The sequence below is a fragment of the Coregonus clupeaformis genome, chromosome 13 (genome assembly GCF_020615455.1).
Source record: "Coregonus clupeaformis isolate EN_2021a chromosome 13, ASM2061545v1, whole genome shotgun sequence".
Lineage (NCBI taxonomy): Eukaryota > Metazoa > Chordata > Actinopteri > Salmoniformes > Salmonidae > Coregonus > Coregonus clupeaformis.
This window is the reverse complement of record NC_059204.1, coordinates 43,754,114-43,768,983: the sequence shown is the minus strand read 5'-3', so window position 1 is coordinate 43,768,983 and position 14,870 is coordinate 43,754,114. Positions and strand designations below refer to the sequence as shown.

The window sequence follows — 14,870 nt, the reverse complement described above, 5'->3', positions numbered from 1 at the left end:
GTGTGTGTGTGTGTGTGTGTGTGTGTGTGTGTGTGTGTGTCATACAGCAGGCTGAGGTTGGCCAAGGGAGTGAAGATAACAGACGGCCCCACAGTAATGGCCACCCCATAGAACAGGAGAGGATGCAAAGCCCATAGAGATCCTATTAAATGAGTCTTCTAATTGCTACTTCTATGGCAAAGTCGCTACAAACAGAGAATGTGTTGTGGATAAATGCTCTGAAGCACTAAGGGAATCCGCAGTGTTGAAAAGTGAGAACAATGTGTTACATTGAACTTCTCTAAGTATATGTATGTCAGAGAACGCCCTTCATGCCAAAAAAGTGCATCTAGCTTTTTTCCCGTTACGTTTCCCTGTGAGTGTGTGTGAGTGGTAGGAGTGTGTCAAAGCCACAGATAAGTTCTCCAAACCAGTACTTCAATGCAAGGAGTGTGTTATGAATAAGGCTAGTTTAGAGGAAGGTGGGTACAAAGGTTTTAGGGGAGACTATAGAAGACAGGTTTGATTAAAATAGATTGGGGTGAGGTAAAGTCACATCGAGCATATTCTACATAGGGTACTATAGAGCTTGTTCCAGAGACCTGCTTCAGTCCTGTTAAATATAGTGACAGGTCAGGGTTAAATGGGGGACAGGTGGGTGGGTGGAGACTGACTGGGGGATATGATGAAGCTAAGCCATGGTCTGACACGGCAGTTAAAGGGAGGAGGAGTGAGTGCTGAGCAGCATCCCCTTGTGGAGGGAGCTTGATCACAAACGCTATAGACCAACCAACCTTCAACAGAAAAGTAAAAGACATGAAAGGATGACTCCAACCCAACTACAATCAACTAAGTGCAAACTCATTGGCAGGATGATGGCACTCTGCTCCCACTGCTGCTTTGGGCAGGCCTGGTGCGGAGCCTAGTGCCATGAGCCCGCCTCTACGGCAGAGCACTTTCATCAAGCGCCTCCAGACTCCCCCCCGTCACACACTGGCAGGACTGAGGGTGGCCCACGATGGCCCGCCCCTTCGTCCAATAGTGTTATATCAGTATGCTGCATGTCTGCTTGAAAGGTGCTCTTGCTTTTTCTGTCTGGCATTGTGTGGAGTATTGTGTCGGTCACCTGACCTCACACACAAGTGTGTTTATGAATGTAATTCTATGCAGTTTATCAGTAAATGTTTTATGAGAGATTAAGAGTAGACGTCTAGCTGAGTGTATGTCACTGTCTAGATATGTGAACACAGGCCTGTCCACAATGTTGCTGACAGTGTAACTGGATCCAAATGGTATCAGTGACACATGAAAGTTCACACCAACTGTTTTCTATTTCTGTGTGTCATAGTGCAGATATAAACATGTGAAATGCTGGACCCAGTTTATTCCCATTGGTGTTGCAGTGTTGTGCAAAACACGTAGCTAGTTACTGAGTGGACATGCACAACTGTATCTATATGCAAAGTATTTGCCGCTAGTTGTGTGTGGGTGTTGTACTAGAACATGCTAGAAGTGTGGTTGTGGTGTCCTGGTGTGCCAGTGTGTCGGAGGAGTTGATGAAAAGCCCCTCAAAGTGAGGTGCCATGCGGTCAGCACAGCGGTCGTGCAGAAACAAAGTCTAACCTCTGAGTCGCTGCCCTAGAAACCCAGCGTCAACACAGAAAAAAAGGACAAGGGACAGTCAAAGAGAGAACACTGTTAACACACCTGCTATAGTCACAATACTCAACCTCTACTGACATATACACTGCCTCATCTTATAGAGGTGCTTCTCTTAGTCCTCAGATGGCGAGACAGACATGAAATACAGGGCTAAAAAGTTATCAAAATGATCGAAAAAAAACACAAACCGTTTTTTAAGCTTTCCAATATACAATACCTGCTGAAGATTGTGTAGGGAAAAGACTTGAAAGAAGAGCCTTTTCTGTTGGGTTATTGTCAGTGATGATACAATATTGTGCTATGCAGATATCAAGTACACAGTTTTGAAAAAGATCCACCGATTTGTATAGGTAAATTAAACTCAACATGGTTAGCTACAATAGGTTAGGAGGAGATAATAAATCAATTGCCAATTAAGTATGTGAAACATATTTTTTGTTGATGAAACATTTGAAAGCAAACGATGCAGGATGTGAAACGAATTGCTGGCTACATTGTTTCTGCAGTGAAAATGATGGCCTCATTTATGATAGATGTTTCAGAAATTCAGACTTCCCAAATCTGCTGACATCAGTCTAACATGTCACAACATTTCAACGCTGAAGGTAACTGAATGGCTTTTTAACCCCAGATGGTCTGTATTGGCTCACCTTACTCATCTTTTTAACCCCAGATGGTCTGAATTGGCTCACCTTACTCATCTTTTTAACCCCAGATGGTCTGTATTGGCTCACCTTACTCATCTTTTTAATCCCAGATGGTCTGTATTGGCTCACCTTACTCATCTTTTTAACCCCAGATGGTCTGTATTGGCTCACCTTGCTCATCTTTTTAACCCCAGATGGTCTGTATTGGCTCACCTTACTCATCTTTTTAACCCCAGATGGTCTTTATTGGCTCACCTTACTCATCTTTTTAACCCCAGATGGTCTGTATTGGCTCACCTTGCTCATCTTTTTAACCCCAGATGCTCTTTATTGGCTCACCTTACTCATCTTTTTAACCCCAGATGGTCTGAATTGGCTCACCTTACTCATCTTGCTCTTGCTGTCAGCAGTCAGGAAAGACATGTTATTAATCTCATTCATCACCACAAAGTTCTGCTCCTCTCGCTTGAAGTTCTACAGAGACACAAGAAAGAAAAGGTGGTAATAATAATAATAATAATGTATTGGGTTTATATAGCACCAACTGAGGTACTCAAAGCGCTTTACATAGTAAGGTGGAAACTCATCTCATCCACCACCAATGTGTGGCACCCACCTGGGTGACGTACGGCAACCATTTTGTGCCAGAACACTCACCACACGTCATCTAGCATGGTGGAAAGGTAAAGAGTGATACATGCCAATTTGGAATGAGGGGGATGATTAGGTGGCCATGATGGAAATGGGGCCTGGTTGGGAATTTAGCCAGGACACCAGGGTTAACACCCCTAGTCTCACGATAAGTGCCATGGGATTTTTCATGACTACAGAGAGTCAGGACACCCGTTTAACGTCCCATCTGAAAGATAGCACCCTACGCAGGGCAATGTCCCCTTCACTGCCCTGGGGCATTGGAATTAGATCGTCTTAAGACCAGAGAAAAGTGTGCCCCCTACTGGCCCTCCAACACCACTTCATGCAGCATCTGGTCTCCCATCCAGGGCCTGTCCAGGACTGACCCTGCTTAACTTCAGAGGCTAACCAGCAGCGGGATGCAGGATGGTATGCTGCTGGTGATATGACAGGATTTACACTCACATGAGATTTGGACCAGAAGATGAAGACCTCTCCAACCATTCTGAAGAGCTCCTCTGCATCTGGGTCTGGGCATGTCAACCACCTCGCCCTGAAAATGGAGGACATCTCTTTAAGGTTCTAGTGATCGAGAGGCCGTGTACATTTCTAAAGAAAAAACATGACCGGCCACTAGTTCGCCTGTGTGCTGTACCTGTTATTGTCCACATAGCGGATGAGGAGAGGGTAGAGGGCGTACAAGTCCCTGCAGAGCACAGCAAACTCATCCCTGATGGTACCCTCCTCCTCATCCCCCTCAGCCTTCCCCTCCATACGCAGGTGGTCCTCTTCTGCCACCACCTTCCCTGTCCTCTTCTTCAGCTTCTCCATGGTGGGGATGAAATGGGACTTGAGCATCTCTGGCTTGGCCCTGCTCACAATAGGCTGGGAGAAGACTAGGGATAGAAGAGGAGTGGCGATGGTGAGATGGCAAGGAAACACACACACGGGCATAGTACACACATAGCATTGTGGCAACCTCACCAGCCAGCCTCTTCATCCAGGAGGCCTCGTCAATGCCCAGGTTGTTGACCACGATCTTCATGATGCTGCCCAGCAGCTGGTTGAGCTGGTCAGAGGTGACGTCGGTGCAGATCTGGCCCTCCAGCTCAGGGAAGTTCTCTACTCCTCTCTCCCACCAGCGGGGCAGGTAGTTACACAGCATGGGCAGAGTTATCTCGATCACATGGGGCATCTCAGTGTAACGGGCACCTGACTCTGCCAAGTCCCCAATCTCTTTCAACAGAACGTCTAGCTCTGGTATGTCCTGGCATAACTCCTGGACCTCGTTGGGCAGACCCAAGACTATTGACAGAAAGAAAGAGAGAAAGAAAGAAAGAAAGAAAGAAAGAAAGAAAGAAAGAAAGAAAGAAAGAAAGAAAGAAAGAAAGAAAGAAAGAAAGAAAGAAAGAAAGAAAGAAAGAAAGAAAGAAAGAAAGAAAGAAAGAAAGAAAGAAAGAAAGAAAGAAAGAAAGAAAGAAAGAAAGAAAGAAAGAAAGAAAGAAAGAAAGAAAGAAAGAAAGAAAGAAAGAAAGAAAGAAAGAAAGAAAGAAAGAAAGAAAGAAAGAAAGAAAGAAAGAAAGAAAGAAAGAAAGAAAGAAAGAAAGAAAGAAAGAAAGAAAGAAAGAAAGAAAGAAAGAAAGAAAGAAAGAAAGAAAGAAAGAAAGAAAGAAAGAAAGAAAGAAAGAAAGAAAGAAAGAAAGAAAGAAAGAAAGAAAGAAAGAAAGAAAGAAAGAAAGAAAGAAAGAAAGAAAGAAAGAAAGAAAGAAAGAAAGAAAGAAAGAAAGAAAGAAAGAAAGAAAGAAAGAAAGAAAGAAAGAAAGAAAGAAAGAAAGAAAGAAAGAAAGAAAGAAAGAAAGAAAGAAAGAAAGAAAGAAAGAAAGAAAGAAAGAAAGAAAGAAAGAAAGAAAGAAAGAAAGAAAGAAAGAAAGAAAGAAAGAAAGAAAGTGAGAGAGAGAAAGAGAGAAAGAGAGAGTGAGAGAAAAGGTTAGAGGAGAGTGTGTTGAGGAACTCGAAGTAAAGGTTGGACAGAGAACAAGTCACAGGAGCAGATGGACACTCACTGGCTCTTTCTCTAGGGGTCTTGGTGGTGTAGACAGAGAAGGCATTGTACTCATTGAGATGGGGCTCCAGGTAGGCCACAGGCATAGCAGCGGCCAGATGGGCCAGACACTCCCCCAGAGCTGGCCTCTGCCTGGAGGAGGGACGACAAGGGCAGTCAAACTCACAGATGATCAGGTTTGTATTGCTGTACTGTTAACACAGAGAAACAGAGCCAGATCCAGACTCACCTCTCCACATGAGGGTTCTTGACACTGCCCAGGGAGTAGATGGCACACATGATGCGGTAACATGACGTCTGGAGATCATCCACTGACCACCAAGAACACACACACACACACAAACACGGTTAACAAAGTCAACAAGACACTTTTTCACAGTTTTGAGAGTAAGTCAACTTGAATGCTGTGTCATCACATGAATGCTGTGATGGCATATGACTCACGCATGACATCATCTCCAAACTGGTGCTGAGAGATGTGGTCGAACAGGGAGGTGAGGACTGGGAGCAGAGCGATGGTGGTGTAGTTGATGTTCTGGGACACGCCTTTCACCTGCTGTAGACGGACCATACAGTAGGACAAGACATTTCAGACCAAAAGGCAACAGTTAGTTCTGGAATTGTTCAATTCCTACCTGTTCTCTTGTAGACACTTACCTGGTTGCCTTTAGACACCTTGCCCAGTTTGAGATTCTCCACCATCTTCTCGATATCATCAGCTGCACCCTCAAAGAACGACCGGAGCCCTGCCTTCACAATCTCAGGCCCAGACTTCATCACCGTCCTGAGGAATACAGAGCAGGGAACAGAGGACGGCTATGAGAAAATCTTGATCCAATACCTTTGTATTCAGATTGTGAACACATTTCAGAGTGGCGATTACCTTGCATCGAGAGATCGTGCCAGGATGTGAAGACAGTTGACAATAGCAGGGGCGTCATTCCCTTAAATAGTGCAGAGGAAAATATAAAGGAATAGACAACAGCTGACTGGTCGAGACAGAACTAAATCATCAGGACAACGCAGATGTCTTACCGAAGAGAGAAACTCTATGTCTCACCAGAGCAGCCATTTTACAGAAGATACTACAGCGGGAGAGAAAACCAATAGAAAAGAGGAGGAAATGCAGAGAAAGATAATGAATGATGAAAATAAAGGTAAGAGAAAGGGAGAAATTACAGCACAGAATCAAAAGAGAGACTTGAAAGGATGAAGAGAGATAAAAGTGGCTAACTACAGTGAGGCGTAACAATATACTTAATACGACGTGACAGAGAGTTACCTGGCAATCATCTCTTTCTCCTTGTTAGAGGAATGTCCTCCACTACCCAGGACTTTGGCCGGTGTGGACAGGAAGTACAGACAGTGGTTTTTAAAGTACTGGTTGATCAGGGGCAACAGGATCTGAGACAAACACAGTTAATTTGTATTTGTATTTATTAGGGATCCCCATTAGCTGCTGCCAAGGCAGCAGCTACTCTTTCCTGGGGTCCAAACACATTAAGGCACTAATATTACATATAAAACAGTACATCATATAACATTATTACTCCACTACATATATACAATACAAAATGTATAATACCACCATACAACAATATTACAATGTATGTGTGGTTCATCATTATCCCATCTATTCTTATACCCCTGCAGTAAACATGGAACAGTTGAATCAAATGGCATCTCCCCTCGAGATCGGCCGTTTCACAGGGATTCTGCTCTCACCTTTGCAAAGAATTTGATCTCCTGCTCATGAGGCGACTTCTCCACTCTGCCACTGCTCACCACAGCCTCTGAAGAAAACACACAAGACAACATTTTGGAGTATTGTTAACAAATTAAATGTCAACTCTGACATTAACGGAGCACTATTTCATTGGTTATCATCATCCACCCTCCTCCCAGAGCCAACTCTACCAAGATGAGCTATGAACTCTTGGGCGATCTCCATCCACTTCAACAGCTTCTGCAGGAAACCATAGGCAAAGCGCTTCTCGATAGATGAGATGTCTGACTCCATGTCTTTCATTCCCCTAGAGAAAGCATGATTTGTTAATACATATTCAGTTGTTTCTAGAACTTCAATGACTTTTCCTTTTACCTGGTGACCGCAAATCCATTAAGTTGAAGGAATTTGAGAAGCTCGTGAGCCTTCTCTCTGTCTCGTGCCTTTTCTTTTGCTGTCAGGGTGTCATAGGGTACTAGCAACGGGTGGGAGCCGCCTCCTAGACACAGTCAAAACACACAGAGCTGCCATTAACTTTGTTAATGAGAAAGGTGACTGGCAATTCTGTAGTCTGTATCCTCCCCTTTTTCCCCCTCAGAACAGAATGACCTCTGACCTTTGGACTGCAGCTCCATCTTCTTCTTTCGACCCCATGTGTTGTGATAGTTCTCTGCAAGTTGTTCTGCCATGGACTGGGCAAATGAGAAATTAGAAGAAGAAAAAATTTGATCAAATAACAATGTAAAGCAAATAAGAGGGATGGTCCAACCTTCAGTGTGATCATACCTGCAGCTCTCTTGACAGTGCCATGTGGGAGATTTCAATTGGTTGGGGACTGTAGCCATGGCTGGGGTCATATGTTGCCTGAAATACACATATTTGTATTCATAACATTCATTCACACTTTTTATCATCTCTGTCTGATCTGAAGAACAGTTATTCATCCTTTTGGATCTTCCCATTTCTCTGTACCTGTGCAGTCTGAGAGATCTTCCGAGCTGCCTTCTTCTGCTCAGTCTTTGCTTCCTCTCCTTCCCTCGTTTGATCCAGGGTCCACTCCCATGCAATCATGGCTTTCATGGACTCCTTGATGGGCCAACGGTAGATCTCTTTGTCCTATAAGGGAAGAGATCATTACAGACTGAGGGCATCAGAGAGCAGCAACGTAAAGATCTGCGGTGGCTGACAGAAATGACTATGCTTTGCGTAAGAAAATGATCAACTGTGCTTCTTACCTTCTCTGAGAATGTTTTGTATGGTCGGAGCATGGGGTGCGTTTTAGAATTTTCATCCAAAATCTCTCCATACGTCCAGTTATTCTGAATCTGCAGGTGAACAGACATACATCACATTATTTCAGTTACACAGTACAACTGATGTTTATACACAAACACTTAACATTGATATTTTTACTGACCTTTTCAAAAGCCCACTTGTCATGTGTGTGCTCAGCATATTTGTTGATGAAGCCGTCCAATCTCTCAGGGATGATAGTACTACAATACAAAATGTAGTAGACTTCAGTACGCCATAGTCATACCTTACTATACAGTGGCTAAAAGCAGAGGATATTGCATAATATTTATGAAAATATCAAAACTGTCCGTCGATACTGTATCTTATCTAAATTGTTTTAGAGTATTCTCCTATTGGTTTACCGCCCTTCCTTCACCTCTCCACCCTCTCCCATTCTACGGTCTTACTTTGTGGTCTCCACTGGTTTAGGATCAAAGTTTCCCTCTGCATCCACCAAAGCTTTCTTCTCAGTCTTGGAGGAGTAGCTGGCATCTACATAATCTGGAGGGATGGCCCCAGCAATGGCGCATATGCACGGCATGGCAATTTTGAACAGCTCAGCATCAAATTTCTGAAATCATAACCAGAGGACATAGTGAAATATTTTTCTACAATGATATACCGTATCAACGTTTTCTTATTGTAGACAAACATTTCCTAGTGGAAAAGTTTTCCATGCAGCTGATATATCAGTGTAATAGTCTAACCTTGTGGGCCAGGGACTCAAAAATGCCCCAGAAGAGTTTGCGGGTGAGATGCAGCTCTTCCTCTGATGACACTCCAAAGTTGCCCCAGCCGTTGGGCAGGCAATAGTACTTCCAACAACGCTCATAGTGATTGGTCAAAAGCTGCAGACAACAAAAGAACATTATGAAATCAGCTTAATTTTACATACTAACATCTGGATGATCAGTTCATTGGCTGTATCTTGATCTTCATTTCTTTGTTTTGTTTCTATAAAGATTTGATTGTCTAATGACCGGTTAAGTCATGTCCATACCTTGAGAGGCATTTTGGCATATTCATTGAGAATTGGCACATCAAATACCAGCCTTCTCAACAGGTGCTGTAACATCGACGGCCGCAGATTCCTAAGAAATAGAGGCAAATAAATAAGCACATGTAAATAATCTAAATAAATAATAATAAATACATCTATCAAGCATGGTTAAACACCTCACTAAAAGTTCACTGTACAAACAGTTTACGGAAGAGGACATCCCAATGTCCAGGAGACATTAACATTAACTTAGAGGGAATAAAGAAGAAATTCCACTTACACAACGCAGAAAGACAGACGTTAGATAACAACAGTTAGAAGGTCAACCGTGCCAGGGTAACAAGTCCAACTCACTTGCACAAAGCCATGAGACACTCCTCTATAACATCTCTCTGGGCCTTAGTGAAGGCTCGTCCGCGGGACAGACGGTAGATGGTGTGCAGCATAGAGTCGATCATAATGGCCCGGTGGTCAGTGCCAGCGAACAGGAAGGCACACTTGGTGATGAGGGGCAGCACGGCCAGAGAGAGGTAGCGGTTCAGAGCCAGGGCCATCTCTGTGGTGCAGAAAGCCACCTAGCGGGGAGAGATCCATTTAAACGGTCATATTCTCTGCATTCAAAAGACCACAAACTACCTATTCAATTAAAAACGTGTTTATATGACATCTAACTCAAAGACGAGCATAAGACCAGACAATGTTAATATGGGTAGTGAGATAGAGAGAGGCTGACTCACTGTGTCCAGAGAAGCAGCTGCCCTCATGTCAGGCAGGAAGCCCACCTCCAGCACATGAAGCAGGAAGTCTTGGTTGTCAATACCATACACTCTGTCAAGGAACAGCACCATTGGAGCCTTGTGGTCCGGCACAAAACTGGAAGACATCTTGGGTTCAATGACGCTGTTATCTAGACATCCCAAAAGACAGGAGAATAATGGCAGGACTCACTTTAATTAACAATTTGGACTAATTACAGATATAAAAGGGGATACATTATGATCAAACTAAACTTAATCCCTCTTTAGTTCCATTTCATCATCAAGACGTCAAGATTCTCTTTCCTTGAACCAACACAACAGTTCATTTAATCCAAATGGTTTCGCCTCTGGCTCACCTTTTCCAAAGTCTGGTATCTGGACAGACAGGCTGATGACTCCCACCAGGTCCTCTATGGGCACCAGGGACCTCAGGATGGCCCTGATCCTCAGCGCCTCACCCTTCCCAGCCTGGATCAACTGGGGGATGAACAAAAAATAGCAACGTCTTAGAATGAACCACAGCAGCTTGCTAGCTCCATTCCATTAGCCTTAGCTTCTCTCTTAAGGTTTTCCAATGCTCAGTACTCACATGCATCTCTGGAGCGCAGCGTCCCAGCAAGTCAATGAGAGCAGAATAGAAAGACATGATGGCATTCCCCAGGTGAACCTTGTTCTCCTCATGCTGCTCCTCCCCACCAGGGAACCTACCAGGAGAAAGGAAGAATCAACACATGTAGGCCCAAAACTTGTCAAAGGAGAACAAGTTCTCATCTACTACGCTAGTAAATACTGTAGATATTCAATCAGCCGAGTCCCTCAGTGGTTCTTACATGCCGGGGAAGCGTCTGTCTTTCTTGACAGTGGGGCCGTCCCTGGCAGGATCCTCAGAGATCTTGATGGCCTCCTCTATAGCAGCCAGCAGGCCGTTCCCACCCTCTCCTCTCAGGGCCGGGCCAAAACACTCCGGCCGACGGATCAGAAGACGCACCACCACATTGGCGTTCTCCTCTACGCTCTCTCCTACAGGGGGGCATAGAGCCAAACCACGCTCAGTGATGAAAGCAAACGGAAAGACTCCTAAAGACATCATCCCAACAGTAGTGTATTCCATTACGAGGTCCGCAAACACAGACCATTGACGAAGACAGCAAAGCGGAGGAAGTCCAGGTATTTCTCCCCACCGCAGGGGTTCCAGCCAATGTCAGGGTAACCCTTAGCCAGGAGCTGGGGACAGCTCTGGAGCCCACAGCCTGCGAGGTACTTCACCACCTGGGAGGAAAAACACAGGACAAAAGAAACAGAAAGAGAGATGACCAATGTGATATATGCGGCTGCATCAGATAATCTGCATGTGTTTGTTGGGGATGTCCAACCTTCTCCAGGTCTTGTTCCTGTAGAGCCAGAGCCAGCTCATTGTTGTCAATGCAGGATGCTGCAGCCACGTCTAGAGGGGTGGAGCCACGCATTCCTGAAAGACATCCATGACATGTTCAGTCCCAACACACAGCAAAACTACTCTGCCTTTAGAGGAATTATGTCAACCTTTCTTTCCCATTTATAAGAATACAAACTTGTATTTATTATATTTTTATTATTTTACCAGGTAAGTTGACTGAGAACACATTCTCATTTACAGCAACGATCTGGGGAATAGTTACAGGGGAGAGGAGGGAGGATGAATGAACCAATTGGAAGATATCAATGTCCCTCACCAAGGCCAATGCCACTGTTCTGAAGCAGGTAGCTGAGGTGATCGAACATGGAGCGCTGGTTCTGACGACTGATACGACAGAAGTAACACAGGAAACGACAGCAGTTGGTGACCATACGAGGGAATCTGATCTCCTGCAGAGGAACACATGAAGGGTGAATGCACTGACTACAGTGTAATAACATTTAACGCATTCCGAATTTTCAGCCAATCATTGATCCTGTAGTTACGAACCATATAACCACTTTACCTTGGAGTCGCCACCACCCAGCACGTTGACCATCACCTCCATGACAGTCTCGTGCATGCCCAGCGCTCGCATCAGGTTGGGGTGCTGATAAAACACTTTGTTGCTCATGATGTTCCTGATGGAGAGAGAAGGCTCAAGTTGATTCTCAGTTCCTCCAGTAGATCCTCAATCCGTCCTGTTCTCTGTATAGTATATTGTTTTACTGGTCTACTGTGTACTACTGACCCGATGCTCTGAATCATCAGCCTCTCCTCCTCAGGGCCCATCTGGACGATGAGCAGCGAGCGGATCTGTCCCAGGCACTCCAGCAGGTCCATGGTATCCTTTATGGAGATGGCGTTGATGGTGTAGGCCTTGGGCAGGGCCCGGATCAGCTCCCCCAGCCCGTCATACTGACGGTGCAGCAGGCTGAACATCAGACGCACCAGCTCAGGGTTCTGGATGAACGACTCCTGGGCCCAGTGGATCATAGTATGGGAGATGAGCTCCTGGAGGGTGCCTGGAGGAGAGAGTGGGAGGGGGGTTATAAACAAGACGCATCACTTGATTGATTGTTTGATAGTTGTTTTTGTGTTAGTAGTGATAAATGCATCGCAACCTGAAAATATTTGATTGTTGAAACCGAATGAAATTATCCCATGACTAGACTGAAATTTCAATTTTGTAATGTTGTCTCCAGCTGGAGCAGTCTACTGCTTTTAAAGGTACAATATATGCAGGAATCGCTATGCCATTTCCTGGTTGCTAAAATTCTAATAGTTCGCCTAATTTCAGTTTATGTGACAAAACAAGCACTCAGAGTCTAGAGAATCATTGCACAATCTAAACCGCTGTGAAATATATTTTCAATAACCAAAAATATTGTATTTCCAGCTGTTTGAAGCTAGTGTAAAAACTGTTAGTAATAGACGCAAAAACTAAACTTAAGATCTATAACTCCCATTTCTATGTGAATTTGGTCGGGTCACCCAAAAAGTTACAAATTGTATCTTTAATTATCCAATAAACGTAATCAATCATTCAGATTGTCTTCTGGCATTGAAGGTAAATCTTTGGCTTGATTTTACCGTTTTTCATTGGGACAACTGATAAAGAGTGAGACTCACTGGGTTTGGTCTCTTCCACAGGTTCCGGCGCCTCCTCTACCTTCTTCTTGCGGAGGTGCCTCAACTTGTCCACCATTCTGAAGAGTCGTCCTTTGAGAGACATATCCAACTCCTCCTCCACCTCTTCCTCTTCAATATGTACACCTGACGGTGTCATGAGGGATGAAAGATCATTGACATTTAGCCTGATCACCTCAAATGTATTTGTATACAAGTGAAATTATAAGTTACATTTGGCGATCTAGGTACTGAATGAGTTTGACTGACCGCAGTGAGCAAGCAGGTTCTTGTGAAAAGACAGCAGAGCATCGCGGACCTCGTCAGGCACAGGACACTCCTCATCGTCCGCAATGCTCTTAAAGTTCATCAGCATGTTGACCTGCATATGAAAAACAACACAGAGACAAACTGTTCATTTTTGTTACCATTCATGTACTGTTAAAAGTGTGATAGTACTCTTGATCCTCCAGGAGACAGTGGCTGAGGCTGAAGGTACCTGCTCCTGTGGTGGGGAGCGGAACTCGCGGGTCTTGCGGGCGGTCTCGGCAGCGCTCATGGTGAACGCCAGCATGAGCTCGTTGTAGCGCGCTCTCTGGTTGGCCTGCACCTGGCTCACAAACTGGTCTGAGAAGGCTATGATGGCCTCCACCCTGTGGCGCAACTCACAGTCACAGAAATACTGCAGCAGAGTGCACATCTGACAGACGGAAGGGAAAAGACATGAGATGTAGCAACATAGATTCGTGTAATTGGTCAAACTATGAAGGATATTGAAAGTTACAGTGAACTGAAAAAGGCACACACACCAACCTGTAGTTTAACAGACTCTGGTAGCTTCATGTGCAGTAATCCCTCTTCCAGACCTACTTGTTCTTTTGCCTCTCCATCCGCCTCACCAGGCTTCGCCACCTCCTCCGTCTCCTCATCACCTTTCTCTCCATCCTCCCCCTCTTCTTCCTCTTTTTCTACCAGCTCCAACTCCTCCAGCTCTGCCTCCAACTCCTCATCTTCCTCACCCATCCCCTCATCCTCCATTTCATGTCCACTCTCTACTGCCCTCTCCTTTTCTTCCTTCACCTCCTCCCCCCCTTCTTTGAGCGCCAGTGTTTGGTTCCCCGCTCCGTTGGCTGTGGCTTCAGCTTCTTCTGCAGCAGCTTGTGCCTCTCCACTGAACACCGTGGGCTCTATCATCTTCAGGATGTGCTTGACATCTTCATTCTCGAATACACCCATGATGAGCAGGGTGCTGATGAGCTTGAGGATGGGGACAAAGTGGAACTCAACACTGCCTCCTACAGGATCCCTCATGGCCTGACCACCATCTTGTACAGCTTCTGTCAGCATGGTCAGGGCCTTCGCCTTCAGCACCTACAGGAGAGAGAGAGGGAGACATTAATGACCATCGGTCAGTTCAAACAGAAAACCCTTCCGCTCTCCCTCCATCAGTCTGAGGCTCCTTACCTGTAGGGGGATGAAGGGGCTGAGGGTGTAGATGTCCAGGTCTGTCCCCACAAACCCAGTGGGGGAGAAGTGGAGTTTGGGGCGCAGACAGGTAGTGAGGCCCACCCCTGGTAAAGCATGGGAGTTGTCAGTGTTTGAGTAGAGGTTGATGCTGCGTGTCTCGTCTGTCATGGGCACGATAAACTCCTTGTTGGTCATGAGGCGGTTCCTCTTGGCCGACTCCAGGTGCATGCTGATGAGCAGGTCGTAGTAGCCGCTCCTCATTGGTCCAGGCAGGTAGGTGTTCTCTATGGCGTAGAACAGCTGGGACTCATCAACATGACTGCACAGGGCGTGAGCCACGCGGTTGTTCCCCAGAGCACAGACCGAGCCGTACAGCTTCAGAGTGTGGTAGTGGAACTTCAGCAAGTCCATACGCTCCGACAGCTCCAGGACGTCAATACATCTAGAGGGGACATATGGAGAGAACTGTTAGCTGTATAGACTCACACATCTATTGCATCAAAGCCAGAGCGGGTGGCTATTGGTTATATTTATTTTCCAATACTATAGGCAACACTGAAATCAACGAAAGCATTT

General features: G+C 45.2%; 1 protein-coding gene across 4 annotated transcripts in view; it reads right to left on the bottom strand.

Moving 5' to 3' along the window:
- Positions 1-14,870, bottom strand: part of LOC121579541 (ryanodine receptor 1) — a 63,675-nt gene that overhangs the window by 28,317 nt on the left and 20,488 nt on the right. For 2 of the 4 annotated variants that reach the window (XM_041894225.2, XM_041894228.2), the window contains exons 36-73: positions 14,292-14,736; positions 13,641-14,198; positions 13,327-13,527; positions 13,098-13,209; positions 12,831-12,974; positions 11,950-12,223; positions 11,725-11,839; positions 11,476-11,608; positions 11,137-11,231; positions 10,897-11,032; positions 10,594-10,783; positions 10,353-10,467; positions 10,120-10,240; positions 9,743-9,912; positions 9,360-9,580; positions 9,006-9,096; positions 8,713-8,853; positions 8,413-8,576; positions 8,127-8,205; positions 7,945-8,034; positions 7,682-7,825; positions 7,496-7,573; positions 7,326-7,401; positions 7,085-7,208; positions 6,901-7,016; positions 6,709-6,776; positions 6,266-6,387; positions 6,019-6,068; positions 5,867-5,927; positions 5,641-5,767; positions 5,428-5,539; positions 5,213-5,294; positions 4,985-5,115; positions 3,906-4,226; positions 3,577-3,817; positions 3,387-3,474; positions 2,670-2,762; positions 1,603-1,617 (exon numbers count right to left, since the gene is read on the bottom strand). In XM_041894225.2, coding sequence (XP_041750159.2) covers positions 1,603-1,617; positions 2,670-2,762; positions 3,387-3,474; positions 3,577-3,817; positions 3,906-4,226; positions 4,985-5,115; positions 5,213-5,294; positions 5,428-5,539; positions 5,641-5,767; positions 5,867-5,927; positions 6,019-6,068; positions 6,266-6,387; positions 6,709-6,776; positions 6,901-7,016; positions 7,085-7,208; positions 7,326-7,401; positions 7,496-7,573; positions 7,682-7,825; positions 7,945-8,034; positions 8,127-8,205; positions 8,413-8,576; positions 8,713-8,853; positions 9,006-9,096; positions 9,360-9,580; positions 9,743-9,912; positions 10,120-10,240; positions 10,353-10,467; positions 10,594-10,783; positions 10,897-11,032; positions 11,137-11,231; positions 11,476-11,608; positions 11,725-11,839; positions 11,950-12,223; positions 12,831-12,974; positions 13,098-13,209; positions 13,327-13,527; positions 13,641-14,198; positions 14,292-14,736 — 5,644 coding nt within the window. The remainder of the gene's footprint in view (positions 1-1,602; positions 1,618-2,669; positions 2,763-3,386; positions 3,475-3,576; positions 3,818-3,905; positions 4,227-4,984; positions 5,116-5,212; positions 5,295-5,427; positions 5,540-5,640; positions 5,768-5,866; positions 5,928-6,018; positions 6,069-6,265; positions 6,388-6,708; positions 6,777-6,900; positions 7,017-7,084; positions 7,209-7,325; positions 7,402-7,495; positions 7,574-7,681; positions 7,826-7,944; positions 8,035-8,126; positions 8,206-8,412; positions 8,577-8,712; positions 8,854-9,005; positions 9,097-9,359; positions 9,581-9,742; positions 9,913-10,119; positions 10,241-10,352; positions 10,468-10,593; positions 10,784-10,896; positions 11,033-11,136; positions 11,232-11,475; positions 11,609-11,724; positions 11,840-11,949; positions 12,224-12,830; positions 12,975-13,097; positions 13,210-13,326; positions 13,528-13,640; positions 14,199-14,291; positions 14,737-14,870) is intronic. The other 2 variants (XM_041894226.2, XM_041894227.2) reach the window with 1 other exon arrangement.